This window comes from Suricata suricatta, chromosome 8 (genome assembly GCF_006229205.1).
Source record: "Suricata suricatta isolate VVHF042 chromosome 8, meerkat_22Aug2017_6uvM2_HiC, whole genome shotgun sequence".
In the NCBI taxonomy this organism is placed as follows: domain Eukaryota; kingdom Metazoa; phylum Chordata; class Mammalia; order Carnivora; family Herpestidae; genus Suricata; species Suricata suricatta.
In genome coordinates, this window is record NC_043707.1 from 20060757 (window position 1) to 20082442 (window position 21686).

The window sequence follows — 21686 nt, forward strand, 5'->3', positions numbered from 1 at the left end:
AGGGAAGTAGTGACCCATTTTTCAAAGGAGAAAACCAAGGCTCTGAGATGTGAATGCCAACACCGTGTTCCCGTGACCCTATCTGTCTTCTGCTACACGATGTGTTCCCAAAGGAAGCACGTGGCACTTGTAAAGTACTTCCTGTTCATAGAGCAGATAACACCCCTTATTCTATTTGGTCTCAAAAAAAATCCCCCTAAATCCTATTTACATTTGAGCAAAAATGAGAAAAGAAAAGAAGATGGTAAGATGTGACCCGGTCTTGGCTGTGCCGGGCTCACCCTGACTCCCCACCCTGTGCCCTGTCCTGCCCCTCGTCACCCTGAAGGCTGGCCCGAGTGACCAGGGTTCAGGTCCCGGGATGGAAGCACCGGGCCACGAGCTGGGCCAGCTCGGGCACTGCAGGGCAGACACAGTCCTCATGGGCTGCTTTTTAGGTCCGAGCAGCTGGTGGGCATGAGGCGGGGCCCTGGGGCCTGGGGGGCACGTCCCACACCCTGGCTGCTGGAGGCTGTTGTTGCTGGGCCTCTCCATTTTTCAAGAAGGTAGAAATCTGGATTTTTTAATAATGTGAAATGTCCAATTTTCTTTTTAAGTTTTGGCAATTAACACACATACCCACACAAGGAGGATGAAAGAGAGGGGAGAGGAGGGGAGGGGAGGGGAGGGGAGAGAGCTAAAGAGAGCTGCCATTCCCCAAACCGATGCCCCAGGCCCATGACCTCTGTGGCCTGCTGGCTGGTGCACCTGCAGGCCCTTCTCGGTCAAGGGCAGGCCTGGGCCCAGCTGGGGAGGAGGGGGAGGGGGAGGAGGGCGCGGGGGCTGAGGCAGCCGCCCCCTCTTCCTCTGGTTTTACTGGGAACGTCTGCTCCTGGCTGTTCACAGCTGCAAGCAGGGCACCCCCAGGGGGTCAGACATTCCTTAGGAACCACACAACACTAAATGCATTTTACTTCACTTTAATTAAAAAAACACAAAATAAATACATGCCCAGAGATGTGTTTTTTTTGTTTGTAAGAGAAAAGGGGTGAAAAGAGCACACAGATCCCAGGCCTCCGTGGCTCCTGGGCTGCAGCGGCAGGAAGGAGCCTGCGGGCAGCTGGCCAGGCTGAAGAGGGACGCACAGGCTCCTCTCCAGGGGCTCAGTCAGGTGTCCCGCCTGGAGTGAGAAGTCCCCGCTGGGGCCCTGCCGCCCAGGGGCACTCGGCCGCGGTGACCCCCACCTGCAACCGAGGTGTGAGCAACGTGAGCTCCCGGCCCCTCATGCCCAAAAGTCGACAGGGCTGAGGACCGCACGGAGACCCCGGGGCCGGGCAGGTGGCTCTGGCTGGAGTCCAGGCCAGCTAGGCTGCTCAAACTCACCGCCACCCAGCCTCCCCAGGGAGGGCGGGGCCCTGGGAACTGGAGGGGGAGCGGGGGTCCAGCCTCACAGCAGGGGCTCCCCCCCCCCCACCGCTGTGACCTAGTAGGGAGGGCAGGGCCAGCCGGGGGAGCCCTCCCTTGGCCCAGACCTGCCCCTGTGCGCTGGGTGGGGCGGGGCGCGCGGAGACAAAGTAGAGCCCCCCCGCCCCGCACCCCTCCCCAGGGGCCAGGGCGGGAAGGGGGTCGTGGTGGCCACACGTGCCTCACAAGTGGATCCACTTGTTCCAGTTGACCTCGGGGGGGAACACGCGGCCCAGTCGCAGGGTGCAGTCCAGCGTGGGCTCGTAGAACACCGTGGGGCTCCCGCTCAGGCTGGGGGGCGCCTGGGCCTCCGGCACCCGGGGCTTGGAGAAGAGAGAGACGGCCGCGGGCTTCCTCAGCAAGCACTTCTTAATGCAGCCCAGGGACTCCAGGCCCTGCAGACGGGGGACACCCAGGTTGGCAGGAGGCATGTGGACCACATCACATCCTCTGAGCTTCTGGGAGCACAGGGCCCCAGGGCGGGGAGGGAGCCGGGCGTGGGGCTCTGCGGGGAGCGGTGGGGAGCACTGTCTCTGGGCGGGGGTCTGTGCGCCCGCAGGCCCCCCCACGTCTGGCCCCAGGGGCCCCGGGCAGGGATGGCCGCACCTGGAGCAGCTCGAGCACGGCGACAGGCTGCAGCACGCCCTGGTAGTGCTGCAGCAGGTGGCTCTCGGGGATGCCGGGCCGGGTCATGATGTGGTACAGCACGGCCTCCATCATGCCCTTGCACACTGGCACGTTCAGGTGGCCGTCCACGATGCGCCACGGGCGGGCCACGAACGAAATGCCCTCGCAGTCCCTGCGGGCACAGCAGGCAGGGTCAGGCCTGGCGGGCGGGGCGCCGAGGCCCTTCCCACCTGGCCGGAGGGGACCCGTGGCCACTCAGCCTCAACCAAGGCTGCGACGCCCCCCAGCAAGGCTGCCCCCGAGAAGCCCACAGTTTCTGACGGACCCACGCGCTGCAGAAGCCCGCACCTCAGGCCCTCGCCCTGCCCACCAGCAGGCAGGCCGAAGTCCCCAAGTCCGAAGGTCCCCCCGCCGAGAACCACTGTGCTGGACCATCTCCACGTGATGACCCCTGCGGGGACCCTGAGGACACGCACCCCGCCCGGGCCACCGGGTCTGGGTGCACACTCACTTTTCCCATGCTACTTGGGACAGGTTGGCGGCCACAGAACTCTCTGCTCCACCTGACGAGAGGGGGAGAGGACAAGAGAGACCTAAGAGGCGGGTCCATCTCTTCCTCCTCCCGGAAGGGTCACACGTCCGTGCGGGCTGTGAGGACGAGGCCGAGAGCGGAGGGATGGCAGCCCCGCTCCTCACAGAGCAGTGGGCCCACAGGGGCCAAAGCCAGCACCCCAGAACGGAACCGGGCTGGGCCACGGTGTGCGAGTGTGCGGGGCGTTCCCAGCGTCCCGAGGAGCCCCTCATCTCCCGCCCAGAGGCCCTGCCCGCAGAGCCGTGGGGCAGACCCCAGGCAAAGCCTTCGAGCAGAGGCCCACGCGGCCCGCAGACAACAGCCTTTCTGCCGCTGGACGGGAAGGCGGCAGGGCTCAGTCTGCGTGCGCCCGCTGATCCTGGCGGAAAGGAGATGCCCCCTGCTTCAGGCACTGCCTCCTCCCACAGGACCCCTTGACGCCCACCTCGCTCCACCCCGTGTCCACGCGTGAGTCCCACCCGCTCAGCACCGTGACGCCCTCTAGGGGAAGCAGGAAGCGGACGCAGGCAAGACCCTGCTCCCTACACGCCTTGGGGCAGTGCATGGGGACTGCTGGGGCCCAAGGGCAGAGGATGGGCAGGTGGGGGATGGGAGGGCTGGTGGACAAGGCTCGGTACCTCTGGGGTCCTCTGATCCCTGTGGCAGCTGGGCCCGACAGCTTGGTGGCTCCTGGCTGAGAGGGCTGGGGACCCCGAGGTCATCTCGGAGCTCCTGGCTGGCGTCCGGCGCCCCCGGGCTGAGCTCCTTCACGCCCACGGCCCCGGGAGCTGCTACTGGGGCCTCTGGCTGCTCGGCTGCTCTGGGCTCGGGGCCCAGTGCCAAGCGCACATCCTGGAGCGTAGGCCTCTTAGCGGGGGGCTTCTGGGGACTCTCCAGGTCAGTATCCCCACCCGCATGGGGTGTGGTGCCGCTTGTCCAGCTGGCACGCCTCTTGGCGCCCCGGGGGCCTGATCTCTGAGCGTCCACATCCTCCTTTTTGCCCCTTAGCTGCACCGAGTGCAGGAGCCAGGGCTGGGCGGAGGCCATGGCCACCAGGCGAACCGTGTTGCCGCCGACCTCCACCACCTGGTGGTGCTCCAGGAGGTCCTAGGAGAAGCGGGAGACACGTGGCGTCTGCGCAGGACCTAGGCCCCTCACACCCGCCTCCCTCGCCCGGCGTGTGTGAGCGGCCCGAGCAAATGGCCAGCCCAGTTCCCCTGAGACGGACACCTTGGGGCCCAAGTCTGGCTTCCAGCCCCCGGTGGGTGCCAGCCGGCGGTGCGGCCCCCTCGTGGCTAGGTGTGGACCCTCGGGACCGCAGCTGTGCCGCGGACGATGCGTGAACGTGTCCTCCTGCCCACGCTCGGGTCCCACACGGACAAGAGCTCCCCTCGTACTTACGCCGAGCCCTACTTTCAAGGCCCTTGTTCTGATCTAGGCGCCACACCAACGCTGGGTGGCCTTTCTTTTCATTTCTAGGTTCCAGAGCCCCCAGATCGGGGCCCCAGAACCTTGCCCCAGTTCACGTCCTGGAACCAGGGCTCCTATCCAGGTCATGCAGGCACTCGTCCCCAGGGCCCTGGATGGGGCAGCAGGGAAAAGCCCACGACCCACATGGCTCACCTCGCAGGGCCCCCGAGGCAGAAGCTACGTGAACAATGAGACGCCACCCACGTGAACGCTCGTCAGGACCTCCCTGCCCTGCACTCCTAACACTGGTCTGGTCAGCAGGCACAGCGGTCTCTCCGGTCCCCCCGCCGTGAGCGCTGCAAGGCACTTGTGACCCTGACAGCTGCCGTGCCTCCCACTGCTTTCAGCTACGGATGATGCCCAGGAGGGCAAGCCGGGCCCCGTGGCCCCGTGGCCCGAGAAGGCAGAGGGCAAGTGCAGGAGATCGGGAGTCACAGCACGCAGACATGGCCCCTCGTGGCTCCGTCCACCCGGGCTGCGTGCTGAAAGGGGGCCCAGGCGGCCAGGCCTTCTCACACCCCAAAGAAGTCTGGTTTGGGGCGAAATCTCCTATTTTTAACAATGGGAACTGATTCAATCACAGCGCCCCCTGGAGCTGCGGCGGCCCAGGGGACCCAAGAGCGCGGCGCACCTGGATGTAGTCTGCAAAGGTCCTGGTGCGCTCGCTGTCTGTCCTCTCGAAGGCGGAGAACCACGTGCTCAGCTCCACTCTGTCCACTCCGAAGCAGCCCGTGGCCGCGATGGCGCCCTGGACCTCCAGCGCCGCGCACACGTCGCCGGGTTCGTAGCCGGACAGCTCCACCTGGTGGACAAACTCTTCCAGGCTGCAGGGGCCCTCCTGGCTATGTAGGAGCCTGGTGAACGTGTCAGGGAGGCAGGAGATGCCCACCGGGAGCTCTTCCAGGGACGTGGCTGTGAAGGCAAGGAGGCCCCGAATCAGCCCAGACTGGAGCATGGGCTCCAATGCCAACTCCCTGCCCCCGGCAGTCAGGCTTCTGACCCGTGTCCCTTGATGCCTCTGGGGCCAGGGTCTGAGTACTGCAACCTCGATGCCCTAGAGGTGGCCCTGCCTTGCTGGTCACTGCTGGCCCTCAGACCCTGGGAGACACCCCGGGCCCCTGCCCCAACTCCTGCGTGAGGTTCCGCGAGCCAGGGCCGGCACACGCTTCCTGTAACAGCGGTCAGTGCCACGACCACGGCCACATGGCCCACACCTCCATCCCCCAGACTGCAGACAGAGTGCCGGACACTATCCGGGGTTCACGGTGGACACCGTGCGCCCCAGCAGGGGCAGGCGAGGGGAGGGTGGAGGCAGGAGGGCGGGGAGGGCCCGAGTGCGGAGGGAGGGGGGCCGGCCTCACACTCAGGCAGCAGCGGGAGGGTTGAGTAGGCTATTTGGAGCTTCACATGTAATTAGTACAAGACACACAGTGTAGAAACTGGAAATGGAGGTGACAGACACTGAACGTAAGCTGAAGCCTCAGCTGTCATAGCGAGGGGTCAGAAGTGACACAGAAGGTCTGTGAGAGTGTGCGATTTTGAGTGACGGAGGGAACCAGCAGCGGTGACAAGGTGGGACACAGGGGCTGGGGGGCCGCCTGGGGGTGTGGGCCTGCACGCAGGTCTGCTGGAGGGGAACAGAAGACGGGTCTGCTCTCCCGCTGGAGGGGCGGCCCAGGGGGGCAGCAGGGGCTCCTGCAGGGGCCTGCAGGCGGGCGGAGAGGGTCGGGGCGCCGCTCACCGACAGGCCAGAGCCGGGCGGGCGCGGGCGTGCGGCGGAGCCGGAACTTCACCAGGCAGGAGTTCACCACGATGCTGTCGTTGGGGCTCAGGTTGCGGGTGCTGACGATGCCGGGCGCGCAGTAGCCCCGCATCAGCAGGTAGTTGGTGTGGGAGGCCTGGCGGGCTTTCACCTCGATGGCCCGGTGCTTGCCCCCAGCGCCCTCGTCCAGGTCCTCCTCCTCGTCGTCATCCTCATCCAAGCCCCCGTCCTTCCCCAGGCTGGGAGAGGAAAGCGGACCCAGGGCACAGGGCATGAGCCGAGCCCGGCCCCTAGGGCCGCGCGGGGGAGCCCCGGCGGACACGCAGCCCTCACCTCTTAATGACCTCGTTCTCCACCATGGAGCTGTCCACCACCACGATCTGCTCCGGGATCCGGACGTCCACGGAAAGGAGGCCCAGGGAGAAGAGGGTCAGGACGGCCACGCAGTGTCCCCCGGGGCCGTCCAGAGAAAATGCCACCATGTCCCGCACAGGCTCGTGATTATCCTGGTCTTTGAAGGAGAAGTTATCAGGCTGGTCCAGCTTGCCGGCAGCCAGGAGTTTCTTGAAGAACTGGAACGACTCCGTGCAGACGGTGCTTGGAAACCGCCAGGTAAAGATCCTGTGTGGACAGAAGGGAGGGGAGGACGGGGCGCTGGAGGGCTTGCGTGGACGGGCCCCGAGCGCTTCAGATCTTTGCACTCAAAAGTGCCCACGCCAGCTTCCCCGCAAAGCCCTCTTCCAATCCGCCTCTGTGTGCGGGTGCGCCTTCCCTGCCCCGGGCGGCCATGGCCTCTCCGCTAAACCACCTCTCGGCCGAATCGGGGAAGTCGGACGCGCATATTTTAAGAATAACCTTCACGTGAGGCAAGCCCCGAAGCAGAGACAGGAGGACGTGAGATTGTCCGTCTCACTGTCTCCACGAGGCGGCGGCGGAGTCCGGCCCTGGCCTCTGCCTGTAAGTGTGCCTTCCCCTGTCCCTGCTGCAGCAGCCCAGGGCCCAGGGAGGGACCCAGATGTCCTCCTGCTGTGACCGCCGCCCCGTGGCCCACAGGCCAGAGTGCTGCAGTCGAGAGGTGGCCTTGCTGGACCAGTACAGTGTCTTCCTGAGCCACAGCCCCTTGTACCGTCACAGGCGGCATCCCAGGAAGGCAAAGGGGTGACTAAGAAAACCCAGACCCCTCATTTTGCTGCTCTCCTGCTTCTGACCACCCCGGTGCAGATCTGAGGACAGACAGGAGCCTGGAGAAGAGGAGGCCGGCCAAGGCCAAGGGCTGCCAAGGACACACTCCCGGGCCTACTTCCCAGACTTCCTCTCTGCATGGTTAGGGAGGCCAGTGGCACAGATGGTGAGCAGGTGACAGAGGCCCAGCTGCTGCGGAGGCCGCAGCGTGAGCAACGCTCCTGTCGGGAGGCGCCGGAAGGGGCTCACAGCACCCCCTACCGCCCGGGGCTAGCGTGCTGCTCGAGGTTCTGGCGGACGTGGGACAGCTTCCGAAGGAAGCCTGCAAGATGGGACCGTGCGGCTGTGAGCTGGGACAGTGACTGGCGAGGCCAGGACGCGCTGAGCTGGTCTGATCGCCAGGTGAGTACGGGTCCCTGACAGACCACCGCGACGTCACCCTCAGCCCCACGGCAGGAAGCAAAGAGGAGGAAGCTGAGGAGGAAAGTCCTTCAGGGAGCTGACCCCTGCACCGTGGCCACGCCCCCGCGGCCGCACCCTGTTCCTTGTGCTCACCTGTAGTAGGTCTGGGACAACTGGTAGGACATGGGCACGAAGGGCAGAGCCCGGTTTTTCTTCGGGCCGAGCATGTGGTTGACGCGGCGCCGGTTGACCAGGCTCCGCTTCTGGCACTCCATGAAGGCCTTCACGAGGATGTGGTCCTTATAGCCCCGGTACAGGCGGAAGGTCTGCAACACAGCAAGGTGGCGGGTGAGCGAGGCTGTCTGGCACTGGGGTGGGGGGGTCTGGGGGGGGGGCAGACGCCACAGCTGGTCGTCGGTGGAGGAGGAGCTGACGAGGGAGCAGGACACCTGGGGGTGCGGAGCGCCCAGAGGAAGCTGGCAGTCCCGACCCTCAGACTTCACCCTGTCATGTGTCACCCCAGAGACTACAAAGAGGGACAGGCAGCTGGGAGGAAGGCCCACTCTGCACCCCATAGCTAAGTCTTTGGATAAAAAGACAGCGGGAGTCAAGGCAGAATCCTCTCTTTTCCCTACTCCCCACCCGGCCCGGCAGGGCGTCTGACTGGCTCTGCCGACAGAGTTTGCTCCCAAACACCACTCCTTTCTGCCGTCCACACCGTTGCTCCCCACTGTGGCCTCCAGCTAACTGCTCCCCCTGCGGCCACAGGCGCCCCCTGCCCCCAACCCCTGACCAGTCACGACGCAGCCCAGCCTCGCACGCCTCAGTCAGCCCGCACCTTCCTTCCCGAGCTCGAAACCCCGATGGCTTCCCTCTGCGGCTGGAACACCCACTCTGCCCTCCACTCTGGCTTCACTGCCCTTTTTACTTTTCTGGAAGGAGCCAGGGCATTCCCACCTTGGGGCCCTTGCGCTCACTGCCCCCCTTTCTTAGAAAGCACCCCCTCCCCCAAATCTGTGCAAGGCTGACTCCTCAACATCAGCTCTCGCCTCAAACGTTTCCCCTTCTAAAGCAAACCCATCTCCACCTTGCTCCTCGGCAGTTGATGGTATTAGATGAGCCTGCTTTAGTTTTCCTGTGGCACCGTTTCCTCCTGGTGACCTCGTCCACTATCCAAGGTCCCTCTCCCCCTGGTGACCTCAACTGCTATCCAGGGTCTCTCTCCCCCTGGTGACCTCATCCGCTATCTGGGGTCCCTCTCGCCCTGGTGACCTCATCCGCTATCCGGGGTCCCTCTCCCCCTGGTGACCTCATCCGCTATCTGGGGTCCCTCTCGCCCTGGTGACCTCATCTGCTATCCAGGGTCTCTCTCCCCCTGGTGACCTCATCCGCTATCCGCAGTCCCTCTCCCCCTGGTGACCTCATCCGCTATCCGCAGTCCCTCTCCCCCTGGTGACCTCATCCGCTATCCGCGGTCCCTCTCCCGCAGCAGAAGGGAAGTCCTACAGGAGCAAAGATGCAATGCTGTACCAAGGCCACAGCATCGCCTGGCACCCGGCACGAAGCAAATGTGGAAGGTGGTGACCGGCCAGCTGCAGAGGCCCCTCCTGTGGTCTCCGGGCCTGGGGCCTGGGAGCCACATGCTGCAAGGGCTCGCTGGTAGATTAGGAGGTACCCCAAAGTTTGGGACATCACCTGTCTGAATTCATCAGTGAGATTAGAAACAGCGGCACCTGGGTGGCTCAGTCGGTTAAGCGGCCGACTTTGGCTCAGGTCATAATCTCGCGGTTCATGGATTTGAGCCCTATGTCGGGCTCTGTGCTGACGGCTCAGAACCTGGAGCCTGCTTCAGCTTCTGTGTCTCCCTTTCTCTTTCTGCCCTTCCCCCGCTTATGCTCTGTTTCTCTCTCTCTCTCTCTCTCTCTCTTCTCTCTTTCTCAAAAATGAATAAACATTAAAAAAAATAAAAGAAATTAAGAAATAATACCATCCCTTTTTTTTTTTCTTATTTTCCCCCTCCCGTGTTCCAAACTGGGCTCTTCGGGTGATGTAAACCAGTGCCGAGTTTCAGACTGGGAGATTAAATACAAAAGTAAATAGTATCCGCTTGGAATGCACTTGTGTGATCACTAAAAGCAAGGGAGGCTCCGGCTTGGGGCAGGGGGCAGGCCCCTGGGGCACCTCTGTGCTGGGTCGGAGCCACACGGACTCAGGGTCCACGGAGGGCTGTGGGACTGCGGCGCTGGCTCTCTCACAGCGAGCGGCCATGCAGCAGGTGAGTGCTAACACCAGCACCTGCCCGGCTCAGGGCGGGGCTGAGTGAGAACTCGGGCCTCCCCTCCACCCTCACCCTCGTCTGGCCAAGGTCAAGCAGCGGCCCGTCCTAAGATGTTCTCAGGACGAGAGCTCCGCTCACGGCCCAGGGAAGGCAGCGTTCCCGCACGGCGATCTCTAGCGATCAAAGTGCCTCCACGTTTATAAGTTCTGATTCTCGAGGATGAGCTGTACGGCTCAGTCACTTCGCTCCTGCCTCATTTTCTGCCTTGAACGTTAGACTTAAAGCCTTGGCACGAGAAGGATTTGGGGGTCACTGCCCCCACACTCCCGAGATGAAAGGGGTGAGGGTGCGAATCTCAGGGGAGCCTGGGCCCGCGGCTGCACGGCTGAGAGCAGGGCAGGTGAGGACGGCCTCCCGCGGCCCCGCCTCCGACGGGCCCACCGCCTGCCCAGGACCCACCTGGAAGGAGCGGCAGGACTCCATCTGGCTGTCCGAGAGGGCCAGCGTGCTCTGGACCAGGTTCTGCAGCACCAGGAAGTGGATGTCATCCACGCTGAAAGACAGGGGGTGGGCGGCCCAGCACGTGAGGCCCTGTGCCGCGGGCACGGCCCATCTCCGGTGCGTTCGGTTCTTGTTTTAAAAGTGTTTGATGCCACGAAAGTGACATGAATGCCAAGGTTTGCGTAGACCAAGACAATACAAGTGGTGGTTCTTAATGGTGGCTAGTAAACCAGTCAATCTTTGCAGGAAAACATGTTTGAGCCTCGTGAGTAAGTGGTGCCAGACCCTGGAAACCGGTGTACGTGACAACTAACCAATGTACTTAGGGCTGAGACTTTTTTCAGCCTACCTATCTATTGATTGATTGCTCAATCGATTGATCTATCTATCTACCTACCTATAGGATCAAGAGTCGCATGCTCTACTGACTGGCCCAGCCACGCGCCCCACTGTCATTCAAACTTAAACAAGTTCTTCTCCAAAAAGCAGAGGCTTCCCAGAGAAATGCAGAGCCAGAGCCAGACCGGATCCCGGTTACCCAACAGGAAAGACAGCTGAGCTTTCCAACCAGAGCTTCGTGTGGAAAGCTCAGGGGCTGAGAATTCAACCCGTTTCCTCAACCCACTTTAAGGCGAAGCCACTGCTATGTGAGGCTAGACCCGGGTGGGCAAGCTTTTTGTGGAAAGGGCCAGACGATAAATATTTCGGTCTCCGAGGGCTGTATGGCCTCTGCCACAGCCACTCGACCTGGCGGTGTAGCATGAAAGCCGCAGAGACGATACTCAGAACAGGCATGGCTGTGTTCTCACACAACTCTGCTTTCAAAGACGGCCGGCAGGCTAGATCGGGCCCTGGGCGACCTCTGTGCCAGGCGGCAGGCAGCCCCGATCGAGGGCTGAGGGACGGGCACTTGGTGCATCACTACCCACCTATTGAGTTCATCCTCTTTCCTGGTCGGATCCTTTTCATCTCCAATCGCCAAAACCCGGTATCTGCATAAGGAACGAGAGAAGAGCATGTCAACGGAACACAGCGGACCTTCCCCACGCGGACGCTCGCTCCACATGGCCACTTACTGGCTGCCGTGCTGGAGAAAATGTGAAGCTCGTTAAAATTCAAACATGCACGTGTCAATTACGATGGGAAAATGCCACGCTCCACGCATCAAATGAGCACATTGGTAAAAAGAGGGCTGAGAAAATGAGGAATGTTCATTTACAAACAATTATGAACCAACGCGCAAGTGCGTTGGCAGAGAGCCACCGCTAACTGCTGGGGGAAGGGGATCTAAAATCGTGGGCCCGTGAGGATTAAGAACAGGCAAAAGGAAGATGTCTGGAAGAAAATGCTCCCCAAGAGGGAAGTAGCTATAGGAGACGGCAGATTATGCCCCCGTCTGTGTCTCTGAGCTTCAAGTAGTGTTTTCTTCTGTTCCTACCAAGCAAATAGATACAAGGAGAGAAGTCCAACGTGCCCCCGTCACGTTAGGGCCCAGCAATGCGGCAGAAGAAGGAATCGCAGAACGTACTTTAAAATAATAACCTGGCCATTTATTTGCAAGATGTTTCTTTGGCCTCTACAACACTAAAGTCAAATTCATCTTGGCAACAGTTAAGTTCTTCCTACAGTTTAGTAACAGGAAATGTGAACTGTTTTAGTTCAAAAGTATTTGCATCCCTTTTCTTTCTCGCCTGTCCCGTCAGAAGGCTCCAGATCAAATTTGGTGTTAAACTGTTACCACTGGACGGGACTCTCCCCTCCTCCAGATGGTTCATGAACTCTTCTTTAAAAAAGTAAAAAATCTTTAACTGTATTTTTTTATAACTAGAAGTTGCCTTGTAAATTTACTTGTAAGTGTGGGGTCCTCTGAGACACCTGGAAGACTGAAAACAGACCACGCCATTTGAGAGTTCTGAGGAACTCCGCGAACGTGAGCCCCAAGCACAAAAAAAACACAACTGGTGTCAGCTCTGAAAACAGCCGCACAACGCTCGCCGGTACATGTGGGCACCACGTCGATGATCTGCTGGGCGAATCAAAGGGGGCCAACTGCCACCGTGCCCTCCCGCTCCCAACACAGGAACCAACAGACGTCATGTCTACGGAGGAAATTCAGAGATCCAGTGGCCAGAGGGACCGTCTCGATGGGGCTGGGATTCACAGGCGAACTGAGCAGTGGGAACAGGTCTGGTTCGCAGAACTCAGGATTCTAACATTTCAGGGGTTCTGTGCTGAGACCCAAGCACATTCTCCGGGCACCCGGCGGCCGAGCAGGAAAGAGCCCTGGGGTGATACTCGCCATGGAGATTCAAGCCCTGGCCCCATGGCCCACAAGAGCTGTGGCCTGGGAGGGCTGCTCCTGTCCTCACCAGCCGCTCGGGGGGACCTGGGTCAAGCCAGCGGCAGACCCTCCATTGGAGGAGTGGGGGCACCTGGTGGGGTGCTGGGGACAGTAAGTCGCCCATGAGGGTTGGCGAGCTGGGGCAGAGTCAGGGGACACAGCCGGGTCGGCTGCAAGGTCCTGGCCCTGCGGACCAGGGAAGACGCCCGTGGCTGGCGATTTTTCCTCTCACCACACGGGAATCCCGCAGAACCTTCCCAGCAGAGCCTTACCTGGCAAACAGCTCCTGGAGCGTGTCTGGGATTTCAAGATTAGGATTCTTGAGGGCTGAACTGAACTTCTCTTTGAGCTTCTCCACAAATTCTTTGTACTCGTTGGCACAAACCTTTCAAGATGAGAGAATGAGATTAAGCCCATTCTCTCCCCGGAGCAAGGTTTTGCTGATGCATCAAGAGAAATCTTGTCACAAATTCCCAGAGCAGCACCCCGCCCCCTCCCACCGTCCTAGACATGTGGACTGAGAACGGTAAACTCCTCTGCCTTCCTGTGCCTGCTGAGGCCACCTGGGAAGGTGACAGACACGACACCACCCTGCACGGGGGTTTAGGGCAAGGAATATGCTGCCGGCTCTCACTCCTACGAGGCCGGCTCTGTCCCAGGCCCCAGGAAGACCCAAGTGTGTCCCACAGGGTCCCTGCAGCCCCCTGCCAGTAGGCCCACGTTCTGCTGCCGCCCCCCTTCCCAGCTCTGTCCCTCCCTGGCTCACCCTGAGCACCGCAGCCTCGGCCTCCACTCTCACCCTCAACAGTGGCCCCCCAGGTTCGCTCTCTCCCTGTGCCGTGCCCTTCCCAGTCCAGACGAGGGCACAGATCATGCTCTCCCCGCCGCACCCCAGGCCATCTCCCGGGCGGCACCCTGTCCCACACGGCAGGATGAGGGTGTGCGCCTGCCCCGCTGTGGCCCTCCCACAGGCCCTGTTCCCCCTTCCTCTGCCTCAGTGGGTCCCTCATCTTTGGAGCCTAGGCTAAGTGCTAACCCCCTTGGAAGCACAGTAGATGCTGGTGGTGGCCCACTGCCGGTGCTCCGTTCTTTCTCAGCCCGGAGCCGGCCCCGACCTGATTTGGGGAGCCAGCCCCAACCTGATTTGGGGAGCCAGCCTGCCCAGCCTCCCGGGAGGAGGCAAGATGAACCTAAACCAAGGACAGCAACCTCAGGGGCCTCTGTGTAAGGCCGGCCCCTCGCTGATCCCAGGGTCCAATAGATCCAGTGCCACCCTCTCCCCATTCTTCCTGCCCCGGGATTCTGGGGGTAGGACGGAGCCCCAGCTGTCAGGGGGCAAGGAGAGGTGGCCAGCGTGAGAATGAACACTGGCCATGAGGGACGAGGAACGTGTGACAGACTGAATGTGGGCCTTGAGGACATCTCGGCTGTGCGGCACCCGCACAGGCTGCCCTCCTCCAAGGTGCTGGGCCCATGGAAGCCCCACGGGGTTGTTCTGTTCTGTGATCTGCACCCAAAGCACCCAGTACTACCTGTGTGACCTCAGCAGGCCTGTGCTTTCCCCTCGGGGGAATGCACTGCTCTGGGGAGTCACTTGCCTGCCCGTCCCCTGCCCCGGGTCTCTGCCGTGACCGGCCTGGCCTGACACACATGCAGAGCCTGTGGCTGGCTCAGTGAGCGGAGCAGGGGGACGAGGACACCGAGCCGCAGGGCGGGACCCTGGGTCTGGAAAGATCGCTGTCCCAGCGCTGCCCACGGAGCATTCAGGGAACCCAGGCCCTGTCCTGTCTGCTGACGTCACAGGGAGTCTAGCAATTTGGACTTCCTGATGAGCTGCCCTCTTGCCTTAAGAAAATAGGCACAACTGCAAAGCGGTGTGTTAGACTCTAAGCATCTCTGAGAACCAGCGCAAGAGCCGCAGCAAACTCGGGCTAGAGGCACAGAACTAGCGAGCTGGTCTCGCAGACATGCTGCGGGGCCCCCAGGACCAGATGGGAACCCAGAGACCCCTGCCTTCGGGGCAGGCTGAGCCCGATGACCAAGCGCGGCCTACCTTTGGGTCCTCGTAGTCACCCTTTCGATTCATGAAATCCCCGACAAGTGCTTTATCCTGGTACACCTCGGCCAGGCACACCCTGCAGGGAGGGAGGACGGACGCGTAAGGACCTCTGTGCTCACATCACCAGCAGGCTCCCGTCCTCACAGGTCTGGCCGTGGCTAAACGTGGAGTAAGAGCTCCTTATTGCCTGCTGCATGGTCACGGCTCCTGACGGGGCAGGAGTCAGGGTCAGCCAGCCCCGATCCAAGTCCGGTCTGTGGCTGCTCCGAGCCTCGGTCCCCCACCGGTACGTTGGGAACAGGGCCTGCCCTCAGGGGCATCTGGCCAGGGCCAAGCGAGATGTCCTACGTGAAGACGTGCTGTAAATGTCACACTGTCATGTGGGCCCCGGTGTCACTGTTAGAAAGCTCTTTTCTGTGCACTGCACATCTTTGTCTCTCTGCGACATAAGGAGAGTCTGACCTGCTGCTAAGAAATGGAGGGAAAGGCAACCTGTGTGTGCAGGGTCCTATGAGCCGTCCTTGCACCTTCACAAAGAGCCCGCAAGGTGGGGCCTGCCATTCCATTCTAGAGCTTGGGGAGGGGGCGGGCCCCCACGGCACCTGCTGGCCGAGGGCCGGGGCGGCTACCATTGGCTGTATGGTTCTGTTCGCAGTTGAGGGCACTGCCCCTAAGTGGATACATGTCCTCAGGGCCGCAGCCCTTCACGGCCCCCTCCCCTCTCCTGGCAGCTGCTGCGGGACAAGCAGGAGGGCGTCAGGTGGGGCCAGGAAGCCCAGGTTCCAGAACTCACTCTACAACCATCGCACTACCGCCTGGCCGCCTGGCGTCCTCTGTCAGGGCCTATTCCCACTCTGAAGTAAGAAGGGTTTGGAGTAGGTGCCCACAGCCCTTTCGGAAAAGTCTAAACTTCTGCACACAGGGCCAAGTGGCTCCCCACAGGAAGGCCCCTGCGGACATCCGAGGATGTGTGGCTGTCACGGCCGGGGCTGGGGCGCTGCTGGCGCCAGCGGATGCGGAGGAAGGGCTTCTACTACGCAATCTGCAGCACACAGGGTGGCCCCACAACAAAGAATGGCCTGGCCCCAAGTGTCAGTGGCACTGAGGGTGACAAACTGGTTGGAGTGGTTCACTCCACAGTCCACCGCCGGGCTGCTTTGCTCTGCAGCCTGGCTGACGGCTGGCAGCCCACGGCTCAGTCAACCTGAGCCAAGCTCGCCCACGGCCGCAGGGCACGAGCAGCCAGTCGGCGGAAGCCGCCCTTCCCGGCCCCGCTCTCTCTCGTGCTGGTGGCAGCGCTCAGGCACCATCCAGTCCTCCCCGCTTGAGCCTGTGCCCGCGGAGGGGACTGCCAGCGGCGCCATGCCCTGGCCGTGTGAGGACAGCGGGAGCAGCCTCGCCGGCAGCCGGCAGACCGCAGGGGGACTGCTGTGCAGCTCCCGGCCAGATGCCAGCACCACACGGCCAGGCCCCTCGGGGAAAGCTGAGGGCATGCTGCGCATGGTGCTCTTCGGTCCAATGACCCCTGCCCTGTCCTGCTTCTTTCTGGAAGGAGCCTGCTTTGAGGGACCACTGCCATGAAGCCTAGAGCTGCTCTGAGCGCGGCAGACGGGGCTGCAACTCAGCAGATGCCTCCGCCTGACCACACACTGCTGCCGTGATGTGGTCGGGAGGCCGCCGGCCTGAGGCACTCGGCTTCCCTGCAGGCAGCGACGGACAACAGCACGCACCTCACGGGGATGTCCTCGAGTGCACGTGACACCAGATCCGGATCACGGCCCAGAGGCAGGCCGAGCCCTTAGAAACTCACGAGCGGTCTCCCCCATCGGCCCCAACGCTGGGAGAGACTATTGGTGAGCTCATGCACAGCTCACGCCCCCTCTGGATTCTAGAGCGGACTCGCAGGCCAACGAGATGCGAGGAGAGTAAAGAACGGACCAGAAGGACAGGAGGGACTGTGGCCTGAAGTGATGACAGTTCAGACAGGACTTACTTATAGTTCAGGTAGGCCTGGGGGTTTCTGACTATGTAGCGAGCTCTTCGTCCGACCGAGTGGGAGGTTTTGTCCAGAGACTCTTCGAAGGTTGAGTGCAATATGTCCCGCACGACTTGCCAGGGGACAAATGGGCCCTTCACCTGGATCAAACACAAGCCAAGAAGCTGGTCAGCATCCTCAGAGCCTGCGTTCTGGGTCATGAGCGTAAAGGAGGGGGAAGCTGTGTGCCAAGGCCTCGGTCCTCAGTGCATCAACACCGGCCCCTCTAGGTTTACAGGGATCACGGTTACGGAGCCCGGGCTGTATGCCAGTATGAGGTGCTGGGCACAAAATAAGCCGCGTCCTTAATGTCCAGCATTCTCGCAAGTAACCGGTGCTCAGAGGGTGCTGGGTAATGCTATCTCGAAAGGCAATACGGAGGGGAAGGTTATAGTACATGCATTAGGCGACCGTGAAGGTTTAAGTGCACATTATGTATGCCCTGAAACACTCCATACATTAGTAGAGACAGAAACCCTGAACTGTCTTCGTCAGAGACTCAGGGAGAACATTTCAGCTAAAACAGGCAGGAAGGGAGCGCCAAGACAGGGAAGGGGCTTGATGGCAATGTTATTTTCCGAGAGCCCCCAGAATGAGGTGGCCCAAGCAGGTGGTGTGGATTTAAGCAGACGAGGGCTGTGCTGGCCCCTCTGGCTGCACGGAGGGCGGGTGGAGGCAGGCACAGCTCTCCCGTGAGTGCTGGGGAGGAAAGCGATCGCAGAGGCAAGGAGCAGAGATCGGGGACGGCAGCGGGCCACCTCCAGGTTGCTCCCAGGAGGAGGAACTGGGCTGGAATTTGGGAGGGAATGGGGTGTGCGTGGCAGTGAGAGCCTCTGGAAAAGTGGTTGAGGAAAGGGATCCAGCGGGCCTGAGGTCAGGGGCGTCCGGGCATGGACGTCTCCCGGGCCTTCTCTCAGCTCAGTGCTGGACGACAGGGCCTGTGACCTGGGCTCTGAGGAAGCGGAGGCGTTACTGCCGAGAGGGGCCAGGACTGCAGGGTGGCAGAGCGCATCCTCTGGCAGCGTCTGAGAGCCGGCCTGCCTAGGCATCTGCCCAGCTGCAGCGCTGTCCCCAAGGCTTGCTGCAAACTCAGAGGACCAGAACAGAAAAGCGGCAGGAACAAACAGACTAGCAGTCAGTGAGGCTGGGGAACCTTCTTGGAGGTGGTGACAACAGAGGAGAGGGCAAGAACTGCTGGATGGGAGGCCCCTCCCCTGCACTGGGGTTCAGGGACGCAGGCCTGGAGGGAGACGAGAGTGTGGGGGGGGCGTGGCACGGAAGGTGGGGACTAGCTGAGACAGATCTGGGGAGCCAGGCCAAGGCCACAATCACCATCCCGCACAGACTTGGCGAGCAACGGTGAGGTGGTTACTGTGCGTGGGCACCGTGCTAGGGGCTGCAGCTACAAAAACACACGCACGGTCACCCTGCCGCGTGCAGCAGCCACTCCCACGAGCCACGAGGGGCCGGGGTAACAGAGACAGCATGAAAAGTCCACATGCGAGGGACATGGCGAGAAGACAGTGGCGACTTCCAAGTGGCAGGATGAGCAGAGCCCTTTCCAGAGATGACAAGCAGTTATGAAAGGTCAGCAGGAGTTTTGCAGGCAGGTGAGGGCGGGAGAAGGGGAGCAGAAAGCATTAGGCTCCTGGCGAAAAGAGCACCAAGGGTCCTGGGCTGCTGAGCCTGCAGGCAGGCAGAGACCGTGTGCGTTAGCTGAAGGCTGGAGAGAAATGAGCAAGGATGGAGGACTAGTCTGTGGGATTCCCGGAAACGCTTCTCCTGGTGGCCAGGCAAAACAGATGAGCGGCCACACGAGAGGGAAGTGAGGCGGCAGGCCGGGGAGGGGCTGGGAGCCGGGGGGCCTGGGGCCGGTACCTTGGCATTGAGGACATTGCTGGCGATGCGGCAGAGCATGAGCAGCCCGTCCTCCTGCATGGACCAGGTGACACGCAGCCGGGTCATCCTCTGCAGCGCGCTCTGGTCAGCCTCGTCGTGGTAACGCAGCCTCCGGTTTTTCTCTTTGGGGGACTCTTCTATGAATATGAGGGGGAGAAGAGAGGCAGCTTCTAACACCTGGATTGGAGCTGGCATTCTGGAGAGGGGAAGGGTCCCTACTCGGCTGGTGAGATCTGACCAAGGCTGTCAGTTACCCAGGTCGAAAACCATAGAAACTAACCACAAAAGACTTGGACCTTGACAGACAGATACTTCAACCCCTTCTGTCATTTTCTCTTTGGTCAAATTTCACCGTGACAAGCCCGGCAGCCGGATGCAGCTGATGGCCGATGCCCAGTCCCTCCCCCCGTGGTGGCAGGTGCTTCGAGGGCTGGAGCGGGTACGGGGCGCCCACCATTCTGCTCAGCGACCTCCGAGACACTGTGCATAGTCCGGGGCGCCACGGGGATGGCAAGGCACGTCTTCGGGGCTGCTGTTAGGGCTGAACCAGACTGGGCATTAAACAGCCTGTGCGTGGCAGTCTGTTATGGAGTGTTTGCCACATGCCAAGCACCAGTTCTGGGCGTAGTCACGATCCAGAATCAAAATACCCCTTTGCATCAACTCCAGGAGGAGGCAGTTATAATCCCCACTTTGTCACTTCGGACTCCACAGCACGGCGAGACATGGCCATCGGCCCCAAGTCGCCCCGCCCAGTCAGTAGCTGACATACGGTCTGAACCACGAGCTCTCACCTGCTAAGTTCTTTCACCTCCTCCCCTCGGGACAGACTCACGGCAGTTCCACAAGGGAGACACCATATGCTACTGCTAATTCCAGGAGACTGTTTAGGACGTTTCTTCCAAATTAAGGCCGGAGAAAAGGAGGGCGAGAACACTAGGGATTCCATGGGACAGCCCCACCGGATTTTGCCTTGTGATGAGTTCGGGTCTTTGAGAGCCTAACTGATCTCACGCCTACCTGGGTAGGCTGGACTGGGGCGGGGGGACTTTCCAACGAACATAACAAGCCTATTTGTCACAAATAGTAGCCAAGTAAACCACCACAAACAGGCTCCCATGTAAACATTCTGTTCTCTTCTGAAAACACTACAGCCATCAGACCGTTGTGCACTCAGATGACGTAAAGACGAACGAGAAAACAGGCACGGGTCTCCTCACTGGCCTGCTGCCCCCCGCTATAAATGCTTGCCCAGGTGAAGGATCCAGGAAGCAGTGTAGACACAGCCGGGGGCTCACGGGACTCACGGAGAGCCTGCCGGCCTGACCGACCCCCGCCTTTCCTCGGAGTTACAACACAAGCCGACTTTGGACTGTGGCCTGATTAACACACTGCTGATGTTACAAGCCAGACCAAAAGAACCATAGGATTCCGGCTGGCTGAGATGAGGGCCTCTGCTAAAGATTTCTGCTAAGGTTTTTCTCGGTTGAGACGAAGTTAGAAAACGGAACTGAGGGGGGTCGCAACGCTGAAAGGCTCTAGGAAACACCAAGTCAGGGGAAGCGCGCAGGCTCCAGGGTGTCCGCCAGCCCGATGTGGAACACGAGGCGGCAACCAGGCCGATCAGCCCTACAAGCCGAGGGAGGAGAGAAGCCCGGGTCTGGGGGCAGAGCTCAGCCCCGGGCACAGGGGAGGGCAGCCCGTCTCCGAGCCAGAATGTACAAAGACAAGGCCTAGCAGACACCAAGTGACCATTGTGAAACCTTTTTTCTTTTTTTTGATCTTCTTCCCTGGGTCTTTCTTCAGCCGTTTCCGCTTCTGGCTTTTCCCACCCCTCACTCTCCAGTTCCGGTCCAGCGTGGGCTCTCGGTCCATCTCGAACTGCTCTTCCCTGTCGGCGCAGAGCTGAGATCCTGCTCTGGCTTCCCCGCCCCAGATACTCAACCTGCCACCGCCTGGAAAGAAGCACGGGAGGGGAGCGCGTCAGGGCGAGCCCTGTGAAGGCCACAGAACACAGGGAACAAGTGGTAGGGAGTCACGTGGCCCGAGCCGGGCCCACGTCTGCTTCAGGGGTGAACTCACGGCACACGTACCTCCAGCACTGAGTGGCAACGGGCGCCTGGACAGAAACGTCTGGAGTCTCACCATGAGCCCGTTCTCAGAAGCAGTGTTCTCCTAAGAGACAAGTGCATCACTGGCATGAGGCAGGGGCCTCCCAGAGTCCCCAGATGCACTGAGGTGTCCTGGTATGGGCTGAGGGCCAGAAGGCAGCCGGGCTGCCCCAGGAACGGGCTTCCGCTTCCAGCACAAGGGCTCCCTCGTGTATGACCTCTGTGTCTTACAGACTTTCTGTTCCTTCTTCAAAATGGAATGCCTGTCCATGAGACAGAATCAGCTAGAATCCATTGAAAACTGGCCAGGCAGGGATTTAAAGGGCCTGAAGTACCTTCAATACATACAAACATAAACACTTGTGCCTCTGGCCAACTTTGGTTTTAACAAATCAGGAACAGCGAGGTGAAGTGGCAAGCGGGATGGGAGGCTACGGCAGCCGCTGGGAGGTGGCCCAGGGGTGGGTTCCCCCTCGTCCCCGAAGCCCACCTTCTTGGCCTTGTTGATGATGTAGCTGGTCCAGATCCAGTTACGCTTTAGGTGCCCGTAGAAACTGGAGTCGAGCCCGGCGGCTCCCAGGCCGTCCCCGGGGATTGAGCCTTCATCCACGACCTCACGGCTCCCTCTGAGAGGGGGGAAGTAAACAGAAAGAGAGTCCTTGGGTACGGAAAAGAGAGCCCGCAGCATGGGTGAAGGCATTCTTCCTAACTTTCACCTTCTTGGTAACACCTGACAGAAGGGAAACACTTGTCAAACCCCAGATATTTATGTCAATTTCCCAATTTTTGAATTTTGGCAACTAATTTTTTTTAACAGTATGTGGGCCAAGGCCTGGCTGGGGCCAGAGCAGCCCATGACCACCAATTTGCAGCCACTGCACCAGAGATGTGGGCGCCCTCAGACTGACGTGTGGAGCCGGAGCCTGCGGACCTGCACTTGGGGACAGCGCGGGGCCCGGGGACGCACGTGCTATACTCCATCAGGGCCTGCACTTGGGGACAGCG

The 21686-nt window shown here is 60.9% G+C and overlaps 1 protein-coding gene across 1 annotated transcript in view; it reads right to left on the reverse strand.

Annotated features, from left to right (window-relative positions):
• Window positions 1-943: 943 nt before the first annotated feature.
• Window positions 944-21686, reverse strand: part of GTF3C1 (general transcription factor IIIC subunit 1) — a 63978-nt gene continuing 43235 nt past the window's right edge. Inside the window, exons 21-38 of the mRNA XM_029946092.1 lie at window positions 21172-21307; window positions 20664-20745; window positions 20334-20525; window positions 18550-18707; window positions 16630-16772; window positions 14631-14712; window positions 12850-12962; window positions 11166-11228; window positions 10195-10288; window positions 7611-7783; window positions 6207-6494; window positions 5853-6112; window positions 4743-5023; window positions 3280-3748; window positions 2582-2633; window positions 2050-2242; window positions 1625-1838; window positions 944-1223 (exon numbers count right to left, since the gene is read on the reverse strand). Coding sequence (XP_029801952.1) covers window positions 1626-1838; window positions 2050-2242; window positions 2582-2633; window positions 3280-3748; window positions 4743-5023; window positions 5853-6112; window positions 6207-6494; window positions 7611-7783; window positions 10195-10288; window positions 11166-11228; window positions 12850-12962; window positions 14631-14712; window positions 16630-16772; window positions 18550-18707; window positions 20334-20525; window positions 20664-20745; window positions 21172-21307 — 2992 coding nt within the window. The 3' untranslated portion in view covers window positions 944-1223; window position 1625. The remainder of the gene's footprint in view (window positions 1224-1624; window positions 1839-2049; window positions 2243-2581; window positions 2634-3279; window positions 3749-4742; window positions 5024-5852; window positions 6113-6206; window positions 6495-7610; window positions 7784-10194; window positions 10289-11165; window positions 11229-12849; window positions 12963-14630; window positions 14713-16629; window positions 16773-18549; window positions 18708-20333; window positions 20526-20663; window positions 20746-21171; window positions 21308-21686) is intronic.